Source organism: Rhinolophus sinicus, chromosome 11 (genome assembly GCF_057876585.1).
Source record: "Rhinolophus sinicus isolate RSI-liver-muscle chromosome 11, RSI-T2T, whole genome shotgun sequence".
In the NCBI taxonomy this organism is placed as follows: Eukaryota; Metazoa; Chordata; class Mammalia; order Chiroptera; family Rhinolophidae; genus Rhinolophus; species Rhinolophus sinicus.
The window spans coordinates 16059760-16080494 of record NC_142511.1 but is presented as its reverse complement, the minus strand read 5'-3'; the positions used below and the strand labels follow the sequence as shown (position 1 = coordinate 16080494).

Genomic DNA, 20735 nt, shown 5'->3' with positions numbered 1-20735 from the left:
CCCACTGCTCCAACATACTCTGTCCCCCACCAGCAATGTTCACCTCTCAGCCTCTGCCCTGCCCTCTCCCCCACACGTGTAGGCAGAAGTGTTCCCTCCACCTTGAGGGTGCTTGGGAGTAAGAAACCAGAAATTGTCACCTGTCTCCCTACAGCTTGACTCCAGATGAGTGTTTCTCTGTAGTTGTCTGGAAGTCCTTTGTTTTGTCTCCTAGAGTCACAGACACACACCTCCCAGCCCTACAGAAAGAGTAGCCAGAGAGCAGGAAGCCAGAGAGCAGGAAGCTCCCCACCTGCCCAAAGAAATCCACAAACCTGCAGAGGATAGGCACCTGTGGGGGTGAAAGGGCTGTCCTTCATTCAGGCCTGCTCACAACCCCTGCTTTCATTCACTAGGGGCTGGGCCTATGGATGCCCCAAGCTGGTAATCTCTTCCTTCCCCACCAATGCACCATGATTACTTATCTTCAGCCCTCTGAGGATACCAGCACAACACCTTCCTTGGGATGTTTAATTAGCCACTTACAGCACTCCCAGCCATCTCCATTCTAACACTGTCAGCCTTCTTGATCTGTTCTCTGCTGGTTCAGCCCATTCCATTTCTCTGGCTTTCCTCCCTCACACTACTACAGAGTCACAGCCAGAGATGGCACCTTTCGGCCTAGCTTTCTTTGACTTCTCACAGCTGTCTTTGGCTGGGCCCTCTTCTCTTAATTACCTTGGGGTGAGTCTGTAGTCATTTGTTGAGTGTTGCGTTTTACGTACTGTGTTTCCCCGAAAATAAGACCAGGTGTTATAATAATTTTTGCTCCAAAAGATGCAGTAGGGCGTATTTTCAGGGGATGTTTTATTTTTTTATGTATAGCAATCTACATTTATTCAAATACAGTCATGCCATCTTTTTCTGGAACATCGTCATAACGTACTAAATGCATCTGTCTGGCTGATGATCTTAACTGGGGCTTATTTTCGGGGCAGGTCTTATTTTCGGGGGGAAATGGTAGATTTGGGGGAGTTGTTCATTCAAACATGTAAAAACGTAAGGATAGATGATAAACATTTGTTACGTAGGAATGTTGACCTTCTTTTCCTTCTTGTTCGCTCATTGAACAGAACGTTTTGCCCTGTGTTTCACTGGTCTAATGGGTGGCTTCTACAAGAAAACTTTACCATCTATAAAGCAGGGAAGGTGAAAGGAAAGAGAGAGAGAATTTTAGAATGGTAAATGCCTCGGTCTGCCATTGGGCCTGATGGACATTTCTCGGTCCAAGAGCACAGGGCCTACCTTCCAAATATGCACCAATTCTAACTTATTTTTTGTGGACTAAAAGGTAGGGGAGGTGAGCATATAAAGTGCTCAAAGTAGCAACTATGCATGAGCTAAAATGTACATATCGAATAACAATCCAGTTAGCTTCACCAAAATATTGGGAGTAGGTCTGTATACAAGGAGTACAGGCCAGCCCAAGTACGTACAGCACACATTTGTAGACAAAATAGGTTAAGTTTATTGAGCACCAATCATGTGCTAAACAATCTTACTTATATAAAAGTCAAAAACTCTGTGAGCTGGATATTATCCCCATTTAACAGATAAAAAGAACTGAGGCCCAGATAGATTAAACAACACACCCAAGGTCACAGAATCAGTAACTGGCTGAGCAGTAATTGGAAACACAGTATGACCCCCAGATTCCCAGTCCTTCAGCTGATTGCTTAGCAGAGGTGGGCCCAGGAATCTTTATTTTTTAAAAGCTCCCCTGGTGATTCTTGAGGATTAGCCAGGGCTTGGGAACGCTGCTCCACATCAAACCATCCCTCTATCCCTGTCACCAGCCTGCCTCTGAGCAGCCTTCTCCACGTTGGATAAAACATTTAAAACATATTTAAATAGCAATTTCGGAAAACTATGCAACATATGGATTTTCCTTTTGATCTCAAAATGATGACAAACAGACACTTAAATACTTCATAAAAGAAATATTACCAGAAAAATTATAGAAATCTGGCTTTCAACTTTGTCTTGCTCTAATTTAAACAAAATGCAACTTTCCAGAGTCACTCTCCCCCCAAATAAATCCAAAACTCAGAGCTTTCTTTTCTTTTCCCTCTTTGCCCGGCCTACACCTATTTATCTCTAATCTGTTGCTCATCCTGAATAAAAGCTTTGAAAGATAGACAGTAGGGATAACTTAAGTCGTATCCTCAAAACCCCTGAAAACAGAGACAGCATCACCTCCGAATGCACACCCTTGACTTGAAAGACCAAAGAAAGGGAAGCCGGGAATAACGGCCAAATATTCTTAGACTAATTAACAAAAGAAAAGGGGTGGGCAGAGGGGAGATGTCCATCCCTTAAAACGTCCCCGCCCCTCTTTCGGCCCCAGGAGAGCACCCCTCTCTCAAGTTGAGTGCGTCTACTGGCTGTGGGCACCACGGCCTAGGCAGCAACAGGCAGAGGGGAGGCCGCGGGTCAGCGCGGGTCGGGCCGCGTCGGATGTTCCCCAGCTCCGCGCCGCGCCCGGAGCAGGTGGCTGCCCCCTGTGCTGGGCGTGCGCCGAGCTCAGGCCAGGCGAGCGGAACTCTAGTCCCTGTGGCGGCCGGGGAGGAGGCAGGGGCCCCCGGGCGCTGGGCGCAGGACGGGCGACAGAGACCCCCAGGGCCGCCAGGGCAGGAGGGGCGTCCCCTCCGCTCCCCGCGCGGCGCCACCGCCGCAGCATCGCGCGTTCGCTCTCTCTGCGCCCAGAGGCCGCGACACCTATCGCGGGGCCGCGGCGAGGAAGGCAGGGCTGGCAGGAAGGAGGAGACCGGGAGGAAACCGCGGACAAGGCAGCCCCGCTCAGCCGAGGGCCAGGAGAGGAGACTCCCAGCCTTCCCGCCCACCCCGAAACTTTTCCAACACACGCAGGCGTATTCCTCACGGGTTTTGGCGGCCCCGGGTCGCCATCAGGGAGGAGGCTCGGCCAACAAACACGTCCCCCGGCACTCGTGCGGAGGTACACAGGCACACCGGGGGTGGGGGGACTGGGCCTCTGGGGGGGTGGGTAGGGCGTGAAGGCAGCAGGCGGCCACACAGCGGAAAGGGACGCCCCGTGTTCGAGGACCAGTGCTTAAAAACCTGCAAAAGCTCGGAAGTGTAGCGGTGCCCGAGGCTGTGCGTAACTTTGCCCACTGCGCCCCCGCGTGCAAAGGCGTCCCCGCGCACTCACACCCTCAACCCACCCCACTCCCCCTCGGCTCCTGCCGGAGCCTGCGGTGTATTTCAGCGACAGCGAGAGATATGCTAATTTGAGCCAAAGAGGGAGGGGTGTAAATTGCGTAAATTCCACTACCTGGCACCCCAGTTACCGAGGGAGAACGTCGCGTTCTCCCCGAAAGCGTCCCCTCCGCTTCCCTCTGCCTTTCGGTCTCCAGCTTCTTCACTACGGTGGACTCAAGAAGATAAAGCACAGCCAGATCGATGTGCAGTTTTTTTCCCCCCGAGATCACGACCTCTCCAAATCCTAGCCCTCAAAGAGCCAGGTGGGGTTGGAGAAAGGCAAGTTATTTCGGGGGGCAACAGCACCCCTCGCAAGGCCAGAGCGCGGCCTTGGCGGGCGCCTCGCGGGGCTCCGCGCGGCCGGGCGGAGTGGCTGGATTATGTAAGTAACAGCCCTCCATGTGCTCACCACCATCTGTTAATATCTTGCTATTGGAAAGTTCGGTGCCTGAGGCAAAGCCAGGGTTGGCCGCGCGGAGCTCCCAGCCTTCTTTCTACTCCAGGATAAGGCACATAACCTCCTTTTGATTGTTTTCTCTCACTTTCATAAAATCAGGTAGTAGTGTGCCCGTTCACTTTCTGACAACCAACCCCCTCTCCCCGCAGGCGTGTGTTTGTGGGGGGGAAGAGTGATCTCCTTCGAGGTCACTTTTGGGTAATGAATCCTTTCGATGAACTGATTTCTTCACGACTATTCTGGGCTCCTTTAGGCATTGTGATGGACCCTTATTCGGCTGGGGGCTGTATTATTTTTTAAAAATGACTTTTTCTGCTAGCACCCTGACCCCAAATTCTTGTAAGGGTTAGATTTCTACTTCTTTGGCGTGATGCGCTTTTGTTTACTTTGAAAGCTGTTGGTTGAACAAACATCACTCTGGAGGCTTCTAAGCAGTGGGGTTCCCAGGAGAGAAACTCCGCAGCTGGCATTGCCACTGCTCTTGCGGTATTTCACTTTCTCCCGATTCAGACATTCAGACCAAATCCAAGTTGGGCTTGGCATCACACTGGGCACAGGGGCAGAGAGAGAGAGAGAGAGAGAGAGAGAGAGAGAGAGAGAGAGAGAGAGAGAGAGAGGAATATAGAGGTCAGTTAGTCTGTCTGCCTCTAGATAGCCTCAAGCAGGCCGGCCTGCACCCTCGAGTTGGTTTTTCTTTCTTTCTCTTCCCCTCTTTAGGGTGGTGGTTGGTGGTGTGTGTGTCCAGGCAGGATCTCCAGCATCCTTCTCCTGAATCCACGCCCACGTTTGTCTCGCAATTGGATCTGGTCGAAATTCCCAGAATTGGTTTGTTTAGGATCTGATGACGATTGTTTGCAAGGTTTTAAATTACTTATATGCAATCTTCCCTCTTACTCCCACTTAACGACTATAAGAAACAACAGGAGGGGGGAAATACATCGAAGAAATATCAAGGCAAAGTGTGTTTAACCCAGAAACAGATGCACAAGTGATTACTGCAAATTTAACTAAGAACACACACATCACCCTGCAGATAAATAAGTAAACGCAGCCTGCACGTTTGGATGGGGTTTGTTGACCTGTCAGAACTTGGGTTAACTTTTAAGTTATTGGGGTTGTGTTGGCAGTGGGTCGGAGAAAGGATTGACCCCTATGCTTGGCCGCTGGTTTCATAGATGGAGCCAATATCAAGGCGACTTGTCGTCTCCCGACTGACTGATCGCTTCTCCCCTATCAGAAAAACAAACCAGGAGTTGCCAGAGATAAGGGGCTCGGGCCTCACGCCTTGCTCCAGGGCAGCGTGAGACCCGGGAGAGCGCCGCGGCTCTGGCCAGAGAGGTGGCCAAGAGCCTGGCCTGTACGTGGCCCCGACGGTAGGGGACAGGACAAGGCTCTGAAAAAGCAGCTCGCGGAGCTGGGCTGCGGACCGAGCTCGCTCGCCCAGCGTCGCGCGCGCTCCTATTTCAACCAGCAGCTCCTGAGCCCTAAAGCGGGCTGCGAACTGCCACCGCCGAGCGTGGCGAGCCGCGAGCCTCCGCTGCTGAGGCTGGGGGTGGGGGCGCTTCCTTGTTGTCCAAACGGGTCGCCCCGACTTCGATTCGGGCCTGCCTCTCCCGGGGAGTGAGAAAGGACTTACTGGGGCTTGCAGGTAACTTTTCCCGCCATCAGTTCCAGAGCGTAGTGTGTACAAAACGTGCATCGAGCGCTAGGTGCAATTGACAGAAACTTGTGGGCTGCAGTTCAAGCCATTCCTTTCAAAGTCCGAATGTTTTCTCTCTTTCAGCTTCCTTTTCTTTCCCCTTCTCCCCCTCCTCCTCCCCTGCCCTCCTCCCTTTTAAATGTCAAACTGAGCAGATGGTTTTAAGGTGTGGAGGACATAACATATTTACTCCTCCTAGTGTATGCCCGGGCTGGCTTTAACATAGGTACAAACTGGGAGACTTCAAGAAAATAACAGGAGGAAATAAGAAGAAAGGAAGTAGCCTTGATCCATTCACGGAACCCAAATTCCCCTGTTCAATACACCCGCTTACCTCGAAAGGACCCGACCAATAGAAACAGTATTCCATCCTGCAGCTCATGGGCACGTTGATAGATTGTTTCTGTTCTGAGCCTAAATTGTCACATCTCGGTTAGAACATTTGATACAATAGTCACTCACTGGAAGTGTGAGTGGTGTGTTTGCGTGAGTCTATGTTGTTTCAGTAACGGAGTGGAGGGAGTGTCCGAGGGCAGTGAAGGGGAAGAGGTGAAGGCTGGGGATGCTCAAGCAAGTCTCTTTTCTGATCTCAGACACCTAACCTGGCCGACCTGATTTTTCTTTTCAAAGTTTGAATTCCTTGCCAAAAGTTTCCTACTGGGTATAGACTTGGACATATTATCATCGCTATTCTTATTCAAAGAGAAGACTTCACAGTGTGATGAGTTTGAGGCTGCAATGGTAAATATCCTAGGAGAAGGGTGTGTGTAGTGTGTGTGTGTGTGTGTGTGTGTGTGTGTGTGTGTGTGTGTGTGTGTTGCAGAAGCCGGTGGTAATGTTCAGTCCTAGTACTTGTAACAAACCTCATAAACACCCTGTTGTCATGAGGCAACATCAACCTTTGATCTGATTAAATTCGAGGGACACACCAATACTATTTGCCCCATCCTACCTAAGAAAATGAGTCTCTAATCAACTAGATATGAATGTTTCTGCTTTGCAGCCCTTGCAAATCCTAGCTTTTATAGGACCTTTAAGTTATAAATGCTGTTGCTTTATTAAAAGCCGTTTATTGTGCCGGGAGAGAGAGAGAGAGAGACGTTGGAAGCGTTGGCCAGAGGCTGCCTCCTCAGCATTTGTAACTTGCAAACCCCGAAGACCTCATCAAGAGCCACATTATCTAAAGAAATCTTGCTGGTTATTTTTCATCCAGGAAATGTCAAACCAAAGTGAATTTTCTGTGGCTTTACGTTGAAGCCCGAAATTTAAGCGTTTGAAATTTCTTACCCAATAAATTTAAAGTTTGTTACCCAGGCGTCAAAACGATGTAAATCCTGTATGAAACCTCTCTTTTTGATTATTCTGGGGTGAGTGAGTGAGGGGTAATCGCGAGGTAACGTTTGTTAACATTTTCTTGAAGGCTGCTCTACCTACCGTCCAAATAACGTTGTTAGAAGTAACCACCGGCAAGGAGTCTTCTTCCTAATCATTTTGACGGGAGGTTGATTAGGACTTAGCCAAGGCTGGTCTTGTAATACCCGACGCAACAGAGCCGGTGTGAAACCTCTGGCACCTCTTAGTTTAATCCCAAACCTACCTGTATTTTATTGTCCACCTCCCCTTTACAAAGAAGCAACAGTGACGTGTATTCTTGACACTACCTATAATCATTTTAAAAGTGGAATGATTTGAGGCTCCCCACTCCCTCCCCCTACACCACGCCACCCCTAAAACCGCCAACTTCTCCAGTATACTTTTCCGTGCCTTCCTTCACCCAAATCCGAGGAGCGCTCAGTCACTCGGCCACTGGGCGAACTCGATCAGCTGTATCTGGGAAATGAAGTGGGGGGGGGGGAGAGGACCTGCGTCCTGGAAGAGCGAGTGTGAGCCGAGCGCCGCTCGCGCCGTCGCCCGCTCGGGGTAGTGCCCCGCAGATGGCTCGTTCCGGCCCCGAAGCGGCGATCCAGTGGCCCCGACGCAGTGGCGGGGCGGGGTGGGGGTGGGGGCCGGGGATGGAGGCGGGGGAGGGGGAGCGCGGGGCCCCCTCTTCCCTCCTCTTTTCCCAGCCCCTCACCCCCCCACCCCTTTTATATATATTTTTTTCCTCCCAAGTTCTCTTGCCTCGCAATCCCCCCTTGAATCCGAAGGCGCCTCGCGATTGGGTGCTGAGACCGGGTACGTCAGTCAGACTGTGACGTGCAGTCTTCCTGTTTCCTTCAGCTGTGTCTTAAAGTAAATCTTGTTGTGGAGCGCAGCCCGCAGCTGAGGGAGCGCTCTGAAATAATACACCATTGCAGCCGGGAGAGCGCAGTGGCGCAAAAGAGCTTCGCGGGGTCCGCCTGCTCGCACTCCGCTTCGCTCCTCTGCTCTCCCCTCTCCTCCTCTCTTCTTTCCTGCTCCCTTCTCTCTTCTCCTCTTCTCTTCACCTCTTTTCTCTCCTTCTCTCCCATTCTCTCCTCTCCTCTCCCCTTCTCTCCTCTCGCTCCTCTCCCCTCCCCACCCTCTTCTCTCTCTCTCCCCTCTCCCTCTCGCCCCGATCGCTCGCTCGCTCGCTGTCGCACTTACTCACCGTCCCTTGTCCAATTATCATATTCATCACCCGCAAGATATCACCGGGTGTGAGCGCGCGCGTGTTTTCCTCTCTCTGCCGGCAGGAAAAAAAAAAAAAAAAAAAAAAAAAAGCAGCCTCGGTCCCCTGCTCTCTGCACCGCGTAAGTATCTTCTGTCCCCTTGCCAGTCCCCTCCCCTTTTCCAGAATCACTTGTACTAGCTTGTTCTTGAATGAGAAGAAAAGAGACTCCCAGGACTTAGACCCATGTAAACACCTTTTTTTTTTTTTTCCTCCAGGAGAAAATGGTGTTATTTAAATGAATCCTAATAAAATAGCCGGTCAACAGTTTCTGAGCAGGAGACTCAGTGGAACTCAGCGCTCCCTCCTCCCAGTTCCTAAGAGTAAGTGATCCGCTTGGCTTTTATTTCTTTCTTTCCTGCTGGTGGCTGGGGGTGGTGTTGGCGAAGGGGGGAGGTTGATATTGCTGGACTTGTCGCTGATCTTGTCACCTTTTGTGTGCTGTGTCTGGGGTGCGCGGGGGCGTTTGCTTCCTTCCCTTCTTTCTCTCGCCCTCTCTTCTCAGGAGAGAGGACCGCGAGGGGGACAGGGTCGCTTTTTGTTCGTCTGGATCCCCGCTTTCCGCCAAGCTTCATCCTTCCTATCTCCCCCGGTTAAAACTCCTGGGCTCGTCCCCCACGTTCTTTCTCTTTGTCTAGTTTATTATAGCTGCCTTTCTTCCAGGCTCTTCCAATTTGCTTGTCATTTGCATACCTTTCACTTCTCCTTTTTAACCCCTGCAGAGGGCCAGGGAGCGGGGAGGAGGGGTGAGGGAAGAGGGGGGCGCTCTGTTACTTTCCTCTCTAAACGCTGTCGAAGCCGAAATGTTGGAATCGGGGTTGGAGTGGTGGAGAGATGGTCCCGAGAACAGAGCGCGGCGCCCCTCTCCTGAGCTCCCGGGAACCCCAGGGTAGGTCGAGTGGAGTAGGGTAAGGCGGTACCAGGAGCCTCGGGGGGTCGAGTGGAGGAGGGTTTGGGGCCCGAGCGCCGCGGGCAGACGGACAGATCGCGGTCGGAGTGGGGATACAGGATGTTCTTGGGCAGCGGATGTGCGAGGCCGAGACTCTCGCAGTCGTTGCTGGAAGTCTGTGGTGCTGGGCTGCTTCGAGCTTGTCTTTTCTGGGTGGTACCTACAGTTTTGCCTCAGTTCGGAGGACTGGGAAGGGAGAAAAGGAGAGGTCAGAGTAATTGTTACTCGGACGAATACTGAGGAGCGCGGTAAGAGCCGCTATCTTGCCTGAATAAACAAGGAGGGGAACGGGGGGCGGGGTGGGGGGGCGCGGAGGCGTTGGAGGGGAGACATCACCCAAAGTCCAGTTTAGCAAGTTGTTGGTTCTTCTAGTGTGCCGGCCAATTACTCCTCCGGCTAAAACGGGGCGTCGCTGGAGAGTGTGGCTTGGGGATGGGGGCAGAGGGGAGGTAAACGGCGAGTCGCTTTCCAGACACTCGTTCGTCTATCGCCCCTTCTCAGCTTCTTTGGAAGTTGAGAGTTCTCCAGGCCGGCTGAGAGAAGTAGGTTGAGCGATAGTCTTCAGTGGCCCAAGGAGGCAGGTTGGAGAGTGAACCTGCTGGTGCTCTTGGCGATCCAGAGCCCTCCTCTGCCTGGGGGGAGGCTGGAAGCTCACCTGCTTGTTTGAGTCTTTCCAAGGAGGTCTGTGTTGTCTCCTGGAGCTTATAAAAACAGAGCAAGCACAGGATGGCCTTCTCTCAAAGTCAAGGCTAGAAGTCTCTTCTCTCTTCTCTCCTCTTCTCTTCTCTTCTCTTCTCTCTCTCTCCTCCCACCTATACCCTCCCTTATGAAAAAAAAAATAATCATTTCCTTTCCTAAACTAGGTAGGCAGAGGTGTATTTTTTAGCAGAGTGCGCATGAGCAGGCCTGACAGGTGTGTTGTGTCAAGAAAGACAGGTGCAAATTTCCTCTGTGTCTGTGTGTGTCTGTACAGTTCCAGACCACAGTGCATGCCCCAGGGTTGTAGAGGTTTATGAATTTATGGTTGCCCTGGTTAATAGGATTGTCTGAGCTAATGGGAACGGGCTAATGGGAGTGGGCTGTTGCTATGTTTTGAGCCCTGCCATGTGAGTTCTTTGATTGGGGGTGGGGGCCAAGTTGGTATGTGTTTGTTTATTTTTCTTAAGGATGTTGGCAGGCTGCTGCTGAGGCTGTGTCTCAGGCTGCTGTCTGCCAGGCGGCTGAAAGTACCCCCACTTCAGGCAGCAGGTGGAGGGAGATTGACTTTCCCTTTGCTTCCGTCCAGTTTATGTCTATCTATCTCCCAGGTCTGTGGTGGTGAGGGTGGGATAGGGGTGGGGGTGAGAGCTGGTGTGTGTGTGTGTGTGTGTGTGTGTGTGTGTGTGTGTGTGTGTGGTGTGTGTGTTGGACAGCCGTGGGTGGTGTGTGTAACTGCCAAGAATACTAAAGTCAGTTTGAAAGTGTTACTATCGTTAAAGCTTATCTTTTTAGCATGCTTTCTCTCTGCCCAGAAAGAATAGGTATGTGCATAAACTCTTTCAAGTCATATGTTAAATATTCTCATAAAGTAGAATGAGCCTGTCATTGTACCAGACATGTGCCAGATGTCCTAGTTATTACTTTGATGAAGAAGGAAAATCTCAAGTACGTGAGAGGTAACTGTGCTTTTCTATTTGATGCAAGATGTGGGCAGTCAGTTCTTGCAAGAGTTTCTTGCAAGAACTTCTTTGTATTTTCAAAATGAAATGAGTTGTATGTAGTGAGGAAGAGAAAGGGGAGGATTCAGGTTAACCTTTCCACGCACGCAACATGGACCTGTTTATATAATGGTAAACTAGACGAAGGTAAGGACTATAGCTTGATGTGTGAGGAAGATGTTGAGAATCCAATCTAAGCACTATATCTGGATTCTTCAAACTTGGCCTTTACATTGTTTTCTTTACACAGGCTACTTCTTGAGTCGCATCGAATTAGGTTAGATGGTGAATGATTTTTGTTGGTTCTGTTACTTGGGTGATGATCGTTGTTTCATGAAAATGAGATAGTATGTGTCATTTATTCTTTAGACTTCAACATCAGAGTTTCCCTCCAATACTTTCCTTGGATGCTTTTGAAGTTCTTTCATAATTAAAATGTCATCTACGGATATGTTCTTTTGCTTTATTTTTAATAGGGGTTATCTGTGATTGGCACTTACTGATATTTTTATGTGTCTATTGTGCAGAATTCTATTTAGTTTAATAACTACCTTGTGGGGAAAAAAGTCCTGTCTACATAACATGTATCTTTGTTTCTACTTTATTCATTTCCTAGCATCATTCCTCTACAAGTAGCACTTGCAATCTTAAAACATAAGCTAGCTGCCAGGCTTGCTTTTCATTTGTTCCAAGTATAAATTTTCCCCCTGAATTTCTTATATCATTTTAGGCAACTGCTAATATAAGAAATTCCTTAGGTTCAGGGTTAACAAAAGAAATTATAAAACATTACTGATTTTATAATATGAAGATGGCTTGCACATGACATGTTATTATAAGACTCCATATAAGAACCTGTATAAATTGGGAAGGACATATACATAAGAAATTTCTCACACCTTATTGCCTACTGTAGTTAAAATCTTCAAAGGATATTTAGAGTATTTCAAATTTCTACGAAAAGAAAAAAAGTGTGTTTTTTTCTTGAGATTATTTCTCACTCTGATTTTCTAATGTGGTGAATTATTACCCTTTACATGAGTAGAAATATGGATATGTTAGGCATGTCTCAGGAAATATTATATGTTCATTTTGCTGGTGACAATGGATGGAATTTTTGATAGCATGAAGGAATTTGAAATGAAATGGTTATGATTTGAGAACTCTATTATGATACGAAAATTTTAAATCTGATATAAGATTTTGACAATACAATCTTAGTTAATTGAAGTGTTAACTTATGTCAAGTGAATTCTTCAAAATAAATGTCAAAGCCTTCCTTAACCTGATCCTAGGCAGAAACACCTCCAAAGGAAAAGTTGCTAATTAACAAAATGAACTCTTGAATACAGCGAAGGGGACAGCGTAGTGATTTGGGGGTAGGGGGAGAGTTACCTAAATCAAATCATCTGATTTCCCACACCCCCCGGAGTTACTGATTTCTAGATTGACTGAAAATGTTTTTGATAGTGATATTCCATTTGAAATTTCATAACCAGGTTGACCCAAATAGATAAGAGACCCAGTCAAAGGATGGTTTCTAAAAGAAGGGTAAGCTTGAGCAATTTCTTCAAATCATTTTATTAACAAAGACAGATATCCTAAATAATCCAAATGAGAAACCAAGCCACCCTTACACTCCCCCTGCCTCTTAAAAGATGTGTCTGAACTATCTGGATAAGTACTGTAATGAAACACTTCTTTGTCCAGAATCTGGACTCCAGATAATTGTGTAAAAGTTGCACCCCCCCCACCCCAAAATAAGTTCTTTGTTAAAGTAAGAGCACTTAACCACTTTCTACTTCACCCCAGGGTGTTCCTTCAAAATTCTTCACTGAAAATTATTTTCTACTAACATTAAGCTATCAGCTACTTTAGGATTATGTTAAATGGAATGTCAGATAATTCAGATTTTAAGAAGAATCTTTTGGAGTAGTTAAAATCTTACTTGATTATACCTGGCTGTTTGTTCTGATATCATCTTTTTTGGGGAGGAATCTGCTATGCTAAAATATCCGTTGTGTAGGAATTACCAAAGCATTTGTGTAATTAGATGCCAAATGGTGCAACAAAATATTTAATAGTGAAAAATATTCTCTATAGATTTTCACATTAATTAAAGAGGAGTTTACAGGATTAGAGTATGTGTATCTGATCAGTAATACACTTGACTTCAAAATCAACATCAGTATTTTTCTGCATACTTGCAGATCTTGATATTCACCATTGCTGACGAAGAGGTTTCATAGTGCCTGGTTAAAACTCAAAATTAATGTTAAAATTAAAATATAAGGAGACAATGACGCTAGGAAAAATAGAAGGCAGCAGGAAAAGAGGAAGACCAAATAGGAGATGGATTGACTCCATAAAAGAAGCCATAGACTCGAGTCTACAGGAGCTGAGCAGGGCTGTGAGGACAGGACACTGGATGTCACTCATTCATAGGGTCGCCAGGAGTCAGAGCCAATTCAACGGCACGTAACACACACAAGAATCAATTATAACTGTAGTTGAAATATTCTGGCTTAGTACATACGTTGAAAAATAAAGGAATTTTTAAAATCTTAAACTCATTCCATAGCATTCTCTAAATTCTGAATTGGGAAATCATGGAAATGCTTTGAAAATGTTTTCAAGTGATTTAGTTTATATTATAGTCATTTAACAGTATGTTTTTTTATGTAGCAAATATATTTACATATATAACTTGTGTATGAGACATTATGTTGGTAAAGTACTGTGTCAACCAGTGATAATTATTTAATCCTGCCTAGAGCCTCCAAGGGTTATAAGCCCAACATGCACTATTACTTTTATTTCTAAGTTTAGGTCTAAGCTATATGGAGAGATATATTTATTTGTGCTTATTAATATAATGCCCTGTCATGCTGGATTATACTAGTTTTCCTATTTTTCCCATTTGTTTCATCCTATTTATTATGCCTCAGCTGGACATTTTACAAGACCTAAAAGGAATTAAATTTTCTTAGCCCCAAACAGAAATGAATCATTATTGAATCTAAAAACTCTGACCAGTTAAAAAAGAATTGCAAAAACCAGATGAGTTTGGAGGAAGTTACAGGCTATTTTGTTCTTAAAAGACCCAACAAGCATGTTTCACACTTAGTCTCCACTGAAGATGGGAGTATCATTTGTTTCCACCTTAGGAAGAGCACAGCCCGCCTCTTGGCTCTGGCATGAAGCAGGGATGCAGCTGTTGATACCTAGGCTAAATGAGAGGAAGTGTAGTTGACGCAAGGTAAATGGCACTTGGGAAAGGAAGGATGCCTGTGGGTGACCTTGTGCTCATCTCTTACACCAGCATCTCATTTCTGAGTCTCTGTTGCAGAGGTACTCTTCCTATAGCAAGGATGGGTAGCAGGAAAATCCAGTTCAGGTGTTAAGGTGAATTGGGGGAGAAAAATACTACAGAAAGTTTGTTCAATGTTTTGATTGGAGAGTCGCGTGCTTTGCAGGCGGTACTAAAGAGAAAAGGATTTGCACACAAAAAGGAAAGAGGTAAAATTTTAAAATAATGACAGCGAAGTCTAGTTTTGGAAAGCTGGTATGCATGCAAAAATAACCTCCCCACAACATGCAGGTCTTTCTGAGTTTCGAAATAATTCATCTTTTTTCTTGTTTGTCTCCGTCTTCCCTTTTTATCTCTCACCTGACAGCTACACCTGATTTATCATATCGAATGTATTTGTGAAAGATTTGTTGTTGCCTTTCTGGATTCCTGAAACCAATTTTATTATTAATGTGTGAGGGGGTCTCAATTATTCTGAATTCGATTTTGAACCCAATATTGAAGTTATTAAGCTATGTTTCCATTCCAAATTCAGGAAATTTTATCCTGAGCATACAAAATGTATTTTATTCTCAAGCATATAAAAATATATAAAGAGGCATCATACTGCTTTCATGATACTCTCAAACAGGCTCTTTTAAAATGTTGTATCTTCATATAGAAACCAGGAGCAAGGACTGCTTGATGAAATCTTTCTTGCTTAAAAAAAAAAACATACACACTGCCATCTAAGCAATGAGCATTTTCTTGATTTTTACAGGTTATTTCATGCTGAAATTATGCCTATTTGCATGGATAGTCATTCTTTAAAACTAGCCACAGATGCAATCCTAGGGAGCATGTAGATGTTTTTACAGGTGAACCGAAAGAGATGGGAGCTGTTCCAAACACTCTGCACGCTGCTTTTGGCAATGGACCCTGTTATTGTGAAGATGTGCTCTGTTAAGCAAACGTGAAGTTTAATATTAGATAAACCGTGTGTGAAAAAAATATTCTCATTTTCTTCATAAAATGTTAATTGTAAGCAAAAAGATGTGACATCTTCTATTTATGCCAAATTGGGTATTAGCATCAGTCGTTAGTAAGTCACAAAATATGTCAAGTGCCTTTTATAAAATGCAAGGAAGGATGTCCTCTTTTTATGGTGTATTCCCAAGAAATAATGGAAGTTCATAGGCAGAGAAGGTATTTCTCTTTCTCACCTATATTGGAGTGATGTGATTTTCTTTCTTCTTTATGTATCTTCGTTCAGTCTTTTTTTTTCCCCCTTAAATTTGGCATAAGACAGGCAATTCACAAATGGTATATATTAAAGAGTTTCTTTAAGCACATGAAGTATGATTTTGGCAGATTTGAACAGAAGAAAACTGTGTATGTATCCTTGCCTAAGTAAATTTATTGATTTCTACAAAGTGACAATATCCTTTTTATTTTTTTTTTGCAGTGAGCCCCTTTATAATAATTTAGGTCATCAAAAGGACATCATGAAAATTTATAAATATTCTCATACTTCCATTAAAATATACAAACAGACACCATCTTCAAATGCGATTTTACTAATAAAAATGCACAGCTATGCTAAATAAGCAGACTTGTAATATGAGTATTTGTGCATTTATTTCAATGTTAAATTGCCCATTTATGTTCAAAAGATGCTGATGGGGGTGTGTTCCTTCCCATTTCACATATGATGAAAATATTTTAAAATTCAGCAGTAAGGAGTATGTGTTAAATATTTGCATTTATTTTTAAAGTCTTTTTCTTTTCATAGCGTTAAAACCACAATAATTTTAATGCAGAAATGGAATTTTTCATCCAAATTTCACGCAGCCTCCAAATTTAACCTTATTTCTTAAGTATAGCCCACTTTCATCTTCTTTTGTAACATGAATCTCAATGCCCAAAATTTAATCAATTGGTTGTCAGAGGCTGTGTACTTATAATCTACTGTTTCTTCTGAAGATAAACAGTATCATTTTAGGCATTTGTGAAAGAGAATCATATTACTGGTGCTTAAGCAGTTTTTTGCTTTTTTTTTTTTTTTTTAATCTTAATCCATCTTAAACCAGTGGAGCAGAAATATTTAAAAATGTTTCATTTCAGGCAGAGTGCATAATAAATTGCAATAATTGTAATGTGCCATAAATCCCAGAGCCTATGCATTTTGCATTTGATTCAGGATTGAGGTCAGGAAATTTGGAGAAATTTAAAGAAAATGATTCATCAGTCCTTTTGTTCTGTTGGCCAGGGTCCCGGGATTCTTGAGCTGTGCCCAGCTGACGAGCTTTTGAAGATGGCACAATAACTGTCCAGTGATGCCTGACCATGACAGCACAGCCCTCTTAAGCCGGCAAACCAAGAGGAGAAGAGTTGACATTGGAGTGAAAAGGACGGTAGGGACAGCATCTGCATTTTTTGCTAAGGCAAGAGCAACGTTTTTTAGTGCCATGAATCCCCAAGGTTCCGAGCAGGATGTTGAGTATTCTGTGGTGCAGCATGCAGATGGGGAGAAGTCAAATGTACTCCGCAAGCTGCTGAAGAGGGCGAACTCGTATGAAGATGCCATGATGCCTTTTCCAGGAGCAACCATAATTTCCCAGCTGTTGAAAAATAACATGAACAAAAATGGTGGCACGGAGCCCAGTTTCCAAGCCAGCGGTCTCTCTAGTACAGGCTCTGAAGTACATCAGGAGGATATATGCAGCAACTCTTCAAGAGACAGCCCCCCAGAGTGTCTTTCCCCTTTTGGCAGGCCTACTATGAGCCAGTTTGATATGGATCGCTTATGTGATGAGCACCTGAGAGCAAAGCGCGCCCGGGTTGAGAATATAATTCGGGGTATGAGCCATTCCCCCAGTGTGGCATTAAGGGGCAATGAAAACGAAAGAGAGATGGCCCCGCAGTCTGTGAGTCCCCGAGAAAGTTACAGAGAAAACAAACGCAAGCAAAAGCTGCCCCAGCAGCAGCAACAGAGTTTCCAGCAGCTGGTTTCAGCCCGAAAAGAACAGAAGCGAGAGGAGCGCCGACAGCTGAAACAGCAGCTGGAGGACATGCAGAAACAGCTGCGCCAGCTGCAGGAAAAGTTTTACCAAATCTATGACAGCACTGATTCTGAAAATGATGAAGATGGTAACCTGTCTGAAGACAGCATGCGCTCGGAGATTCTGGATGCCAGGGCCCAGGACTCCGTGGGGAGGTCAGATAATGAGATGTGCGAGCTAGACCCAGGACAGTTTATTGACCGAGCTCGGGCCCTGATCAGGGAGCAGGAAATGGCTGAAAACAAGCCGAAGCGAGAAGGCAACAACAAAGAGAGAGACCACGGGCCAAACTCCTTACAACCAGAAGGCAAACATTTGGCCGAGACCTTGAAACAGGAACTGAACTCTGCCATGTCGCAAGTTGTGGACACTGTGGTCAAAGTCTTTGCGGCCAAACCCTCCCGCCAGGTTCCTCAGGTCTTCCCACCTCTCCAGATCCCCCAGGCCAGATTTGCAGTCAATGGGGAAAACCACAATTTCCACACCACCAACCAACGCCTGCAGTGCTTTGGCGACGTCATCATTCCGAACCCCCTGGACACCTTTGGCAACGTACAGATGCCCAGCTCCACAGACCAGACAGAAGCCCTGCCCCTGGTTGTCCGCAAAAACTCATCTGACCAGTCTGCCTCCGGTCCCCCTACTGGCGGCCACCACCAGACCCTGCACCAGTCGCCTCTCTCCACCGCAGGCTTCACCCCATCCACCTTCCGTCACCCCTTCCCCCTTCCTTTGATGGCCTACCCATTTCAGAGTCCATTAGGTGCTCCCTCCGGCTCCTTCTCGGGAAAAGACAGAGCGTCTCCTGAATCCTTAGACTTAACTAGGGAGACGACAAGTCTGAGGACCAAGATGTCATCCCACCACCTGAGCCACCATCCTTGTTCACCAGCACACCCACCCAGCACTGCGGAAGGGCTGTCCTTGTCGCTCATCAAATCCGAGTGTGGCGATCTTCAAGACATGTCCGAAATCTCACCTTATTCGGGAAGTGCAATATCCTTTTATTTTCCCCTCAAGGAAAACAAAACCAAAAACAACAGGCTTCCCAAAGGGTCAGGTTTACACAATACGTAGACTAATGTCAATTAATATCTTGTTAAGAACACAATCTTTCCTATTATTCAAAGTAATAAGCTTTTATCCACACGTGTGGCACTTCTGATGGCACAAAACCTTCCCACTAAACCAACATCTTTGCAACTTTCACAGGTTATTTGCTTCCAAGAGCTAATATTTAAGATGTGCTTCTTTTGCAGTGTTTTTTTTTTCTGTTGTTTTTCCTGTATTCTTACCCTGTTTTTAAAAGAGTAAATTCAGAGATGGGGGAAAAAAATCTCATTGTAATATTGAATTCTATCAGATATATTATTTTTTTTAAAGATGGTAAGTTTTATAATGGAGTGAAAAGTCAGGCTCAGATCCCTGAGATTCCAGGCGAAGTCTCCCTTTAAGCCAACTGAGCCCTTTACAGAGGGCATCATTCAATGAAGAGCACTGTATTGGTGGGAAGCTGCGGTGGGAGAAAGATGGATGTCGGAGGGAAGTTAGATTCTCTCTTTCATCTTGAAGTGAGACATGGTTTTTTTAAAGGAAATACACAGGTACTGATTTATTCAGACGGCATCGGTCTCTCGTTCACCCAAGGTCTGTTCTTTGGGTTTGGTGCAGCTGCCTCCATGCATGATTACCCTCTGTTCAGCCATACACAGAAATCTTTTGTCCTAACATACACAAAGCAAATTATTTTAGAAAGCGAGAGAGCACAATTAAATATAAAACTCAGCTGTATTCGACTTAAAAAAATGGCTCTTTTTATGACTCTTTTATATTTTGAACCTGACTTTGATGTAGTGATGCAGTGATAGTATTTTTTATTAGACCCTGTCCTGAACTCCAGCTATTTTTAACTGACGATTTTTTTTTCTCTGTAAATTGGTCCTTGCAGTAAAGTTTTAAAAATCTTGTAGTCATTGGTGGTTTGGGATAGTAGAACAATAGCATTCGGGGGCAGGTAGAGGCATGTTTCTTTAATAAATTGCAGATGGATATAAAATTTAGCAATTAAGTTGGCTGTTGCTAAATTGAGGACTTTGAGCAATCGTCTTGATGACTAGAAATTGACATTTTAGTGTGTAAGCCCACTCCAGTGGCTGCCACGTTAAGTGCAGAGTCCCAGCTCTGATGGAAATGTGTTTTCCTAGGCAGTGAAGAGCATCCTTCCAGCCAAGTCTTAGGATACTGGTGAAGATTTCTGATAAGATGAAGGGGAACTAGTATGAGACCCACAGGAAGCACAAAGTCTCTTTCCACATTGAGGAAGAAGAGAATCATGTCATGAGGGAAGAAGAGAATCATGTCATGAGGGAAAGGAAGAGAAAGATGTTGAGCACTTAGATACAGAAAAAGAAATTGAGTTTTGGGTTGGTTGCTGATTTAACTTCTACCTTTCAAAGATCTAAAATGGAATCCACCAGTCAGGAATCAGAGCTGCACAAAGTACCTTACCTGTTCTCATAAGCAGGCAATAAACATTGGTTAATATGATTGGAGTACAGCTGTTGGTGATAAGAAAGGCAAAGTAAGACACAATGGCTTGAATGTTTTTCACCCCTTTTCAGGATGAGCATCTTCTGAGTTTCATACCAGGTTACTGTCAGGGGCTAGACCCCCATTGCTCCTCAGAGATTTCTTACTTCATTTTGAAGCCAATAGTAGTGATGGTTGTGTCTCTCTCTCTCTCTCTCTCTCTCTCTCTCTCACACACACACACACACACACACACACACACACACACACACACACACACGCACGCAAGGGACAGGCCCATTTTGGTGACTATTTGAAGCCAGGATTTCAAAGTCCGAAAAGTCCATACTAAACTCTTTAACTCAAGATGACAGTTTATGGCTTTCTTTTTTTTAATTAGACTTTTCATTGTAAGCAGATAATTATGTCTGTGTTTTTTGTTTTTGTTTTTTGTTTTAAGTAAGTTGGGTCTTCTATAAAAAAAAATCTTTTAGATTGCTTTAAGTGTTGGCCATGTTCATTGTCTCACCCTTCCTAAATCCCCTGAGGAATTCTGAGGATTTGAATTGAAAGAAATTCCTTTATTTCTACAAGTATCAAAGGCTTTAAAGAGAACACAGTTGCTGCTTCTTCAGATGAATAACTTGTCCTCTCTCCTAACAATGTAAGGTTCTGTTGAACAGTGGTGGTTTGGAAACACCTGTGTTCATATGAAATGTTCAGTGCTTATTCCTGGAGTTGTTTCTTTCATGTAGCCAAATAACTTGGGCCTCTCGTTGCAATTAATGATTCTATTTCCCGCCTTCTAGCCTTCTAGCCTGTTTCTTTCTCTTTTCCCTCTACCACATCACACTTAACCATTTATCTCATTGATAAATTATTTCTTAGGAAGAAGATAGTCAAGCAACCTTTTCTATAGTCCACATAATTCTGAAGCCAGTGAGGATCTGAGTATTTGTTGGGAAACTGGGTCCACTTTTCTCCTCTCTCCATCCTTGCATGGCCGTGAGTGCTTCCCTTGATTTACCTGATGATGTGTAGGCAAAATTCTCAAACGTTTAGTTTAAAGAAATATCTGGGGATCACAATGAGTGATGTCTTACTTCAGTTTTAGGTATACGAGCTCATATTTGAACGTGTGGTACAGTTATTCCTAGAAAAGATAA

At 45.1% G+C, this 20735-nt stretch overlaps 1 protein-coding gene and 1 long non-coding RNA gene across 23 annotated transcripts in view; one reads left to right on the top strand and one right to left on the bottom strand.

Annotated features, from left to right (window-relative positions):
• Window positions 1-7448, bottom strand: part of LOC109450593 (uncharacterized) — a 209605-nt gene extending 202157 nt beyond the window's left edge. For 4 of the 13 annotated variants that reach the window (XR_012492952.2, XR_012492956.2, XR_016022752.1 and 1 more), the window contains exon 1: window positions 3332-7442. This is a non-coding gene — a long non-coding RNA (uncharacterized LOC109450593). Of the gene's footprint in view, window positions 1-3331 lie in introns of all 13 variants that reach the window. The other 9 variants (XR_012492949.2, XR_016022750.1, XR_012492948.2 and 6 more) reach the window with 5 other exon arrangements.
• Window positions 2332-20735, top strand: part of PROX1 (prospero homeobox 1) — a 57195-nt gene continuing 38791 nt past the window's right edge. The window contains exons 1-3 of one of the 10 annotated variants that reach the window (XM_088801644.1): window positions 2332-2995; window positions 8262-8366; window positions 16248-18038. In XM_088801644.1, the coding sequence (XP_088657770.1) occupies window positions 16315-18038 (1724 nt within the window). In that variant the 5' untranslated portion in view covers window positions 2332-2995; window positions 8262-8366; window positions 16248-16314. Of the gene's footprint in view, window positions 2996-3621; window positions 3641-7570; window positions 7590-7615; window positions 8126-8261; window positions 8367-8410; window positions 8933-9028; window positions 9241-9515; window positions 9535-10469; window positions 10648-15263; window positions 15371-16247; window positions 18039-20735 lie in introns of those variants that run through there. The other 9 variants (XM_088801645.1, XM_088801647.1, XM_088801643.1 and 6 more) reach the window with 9 other exon arrangements.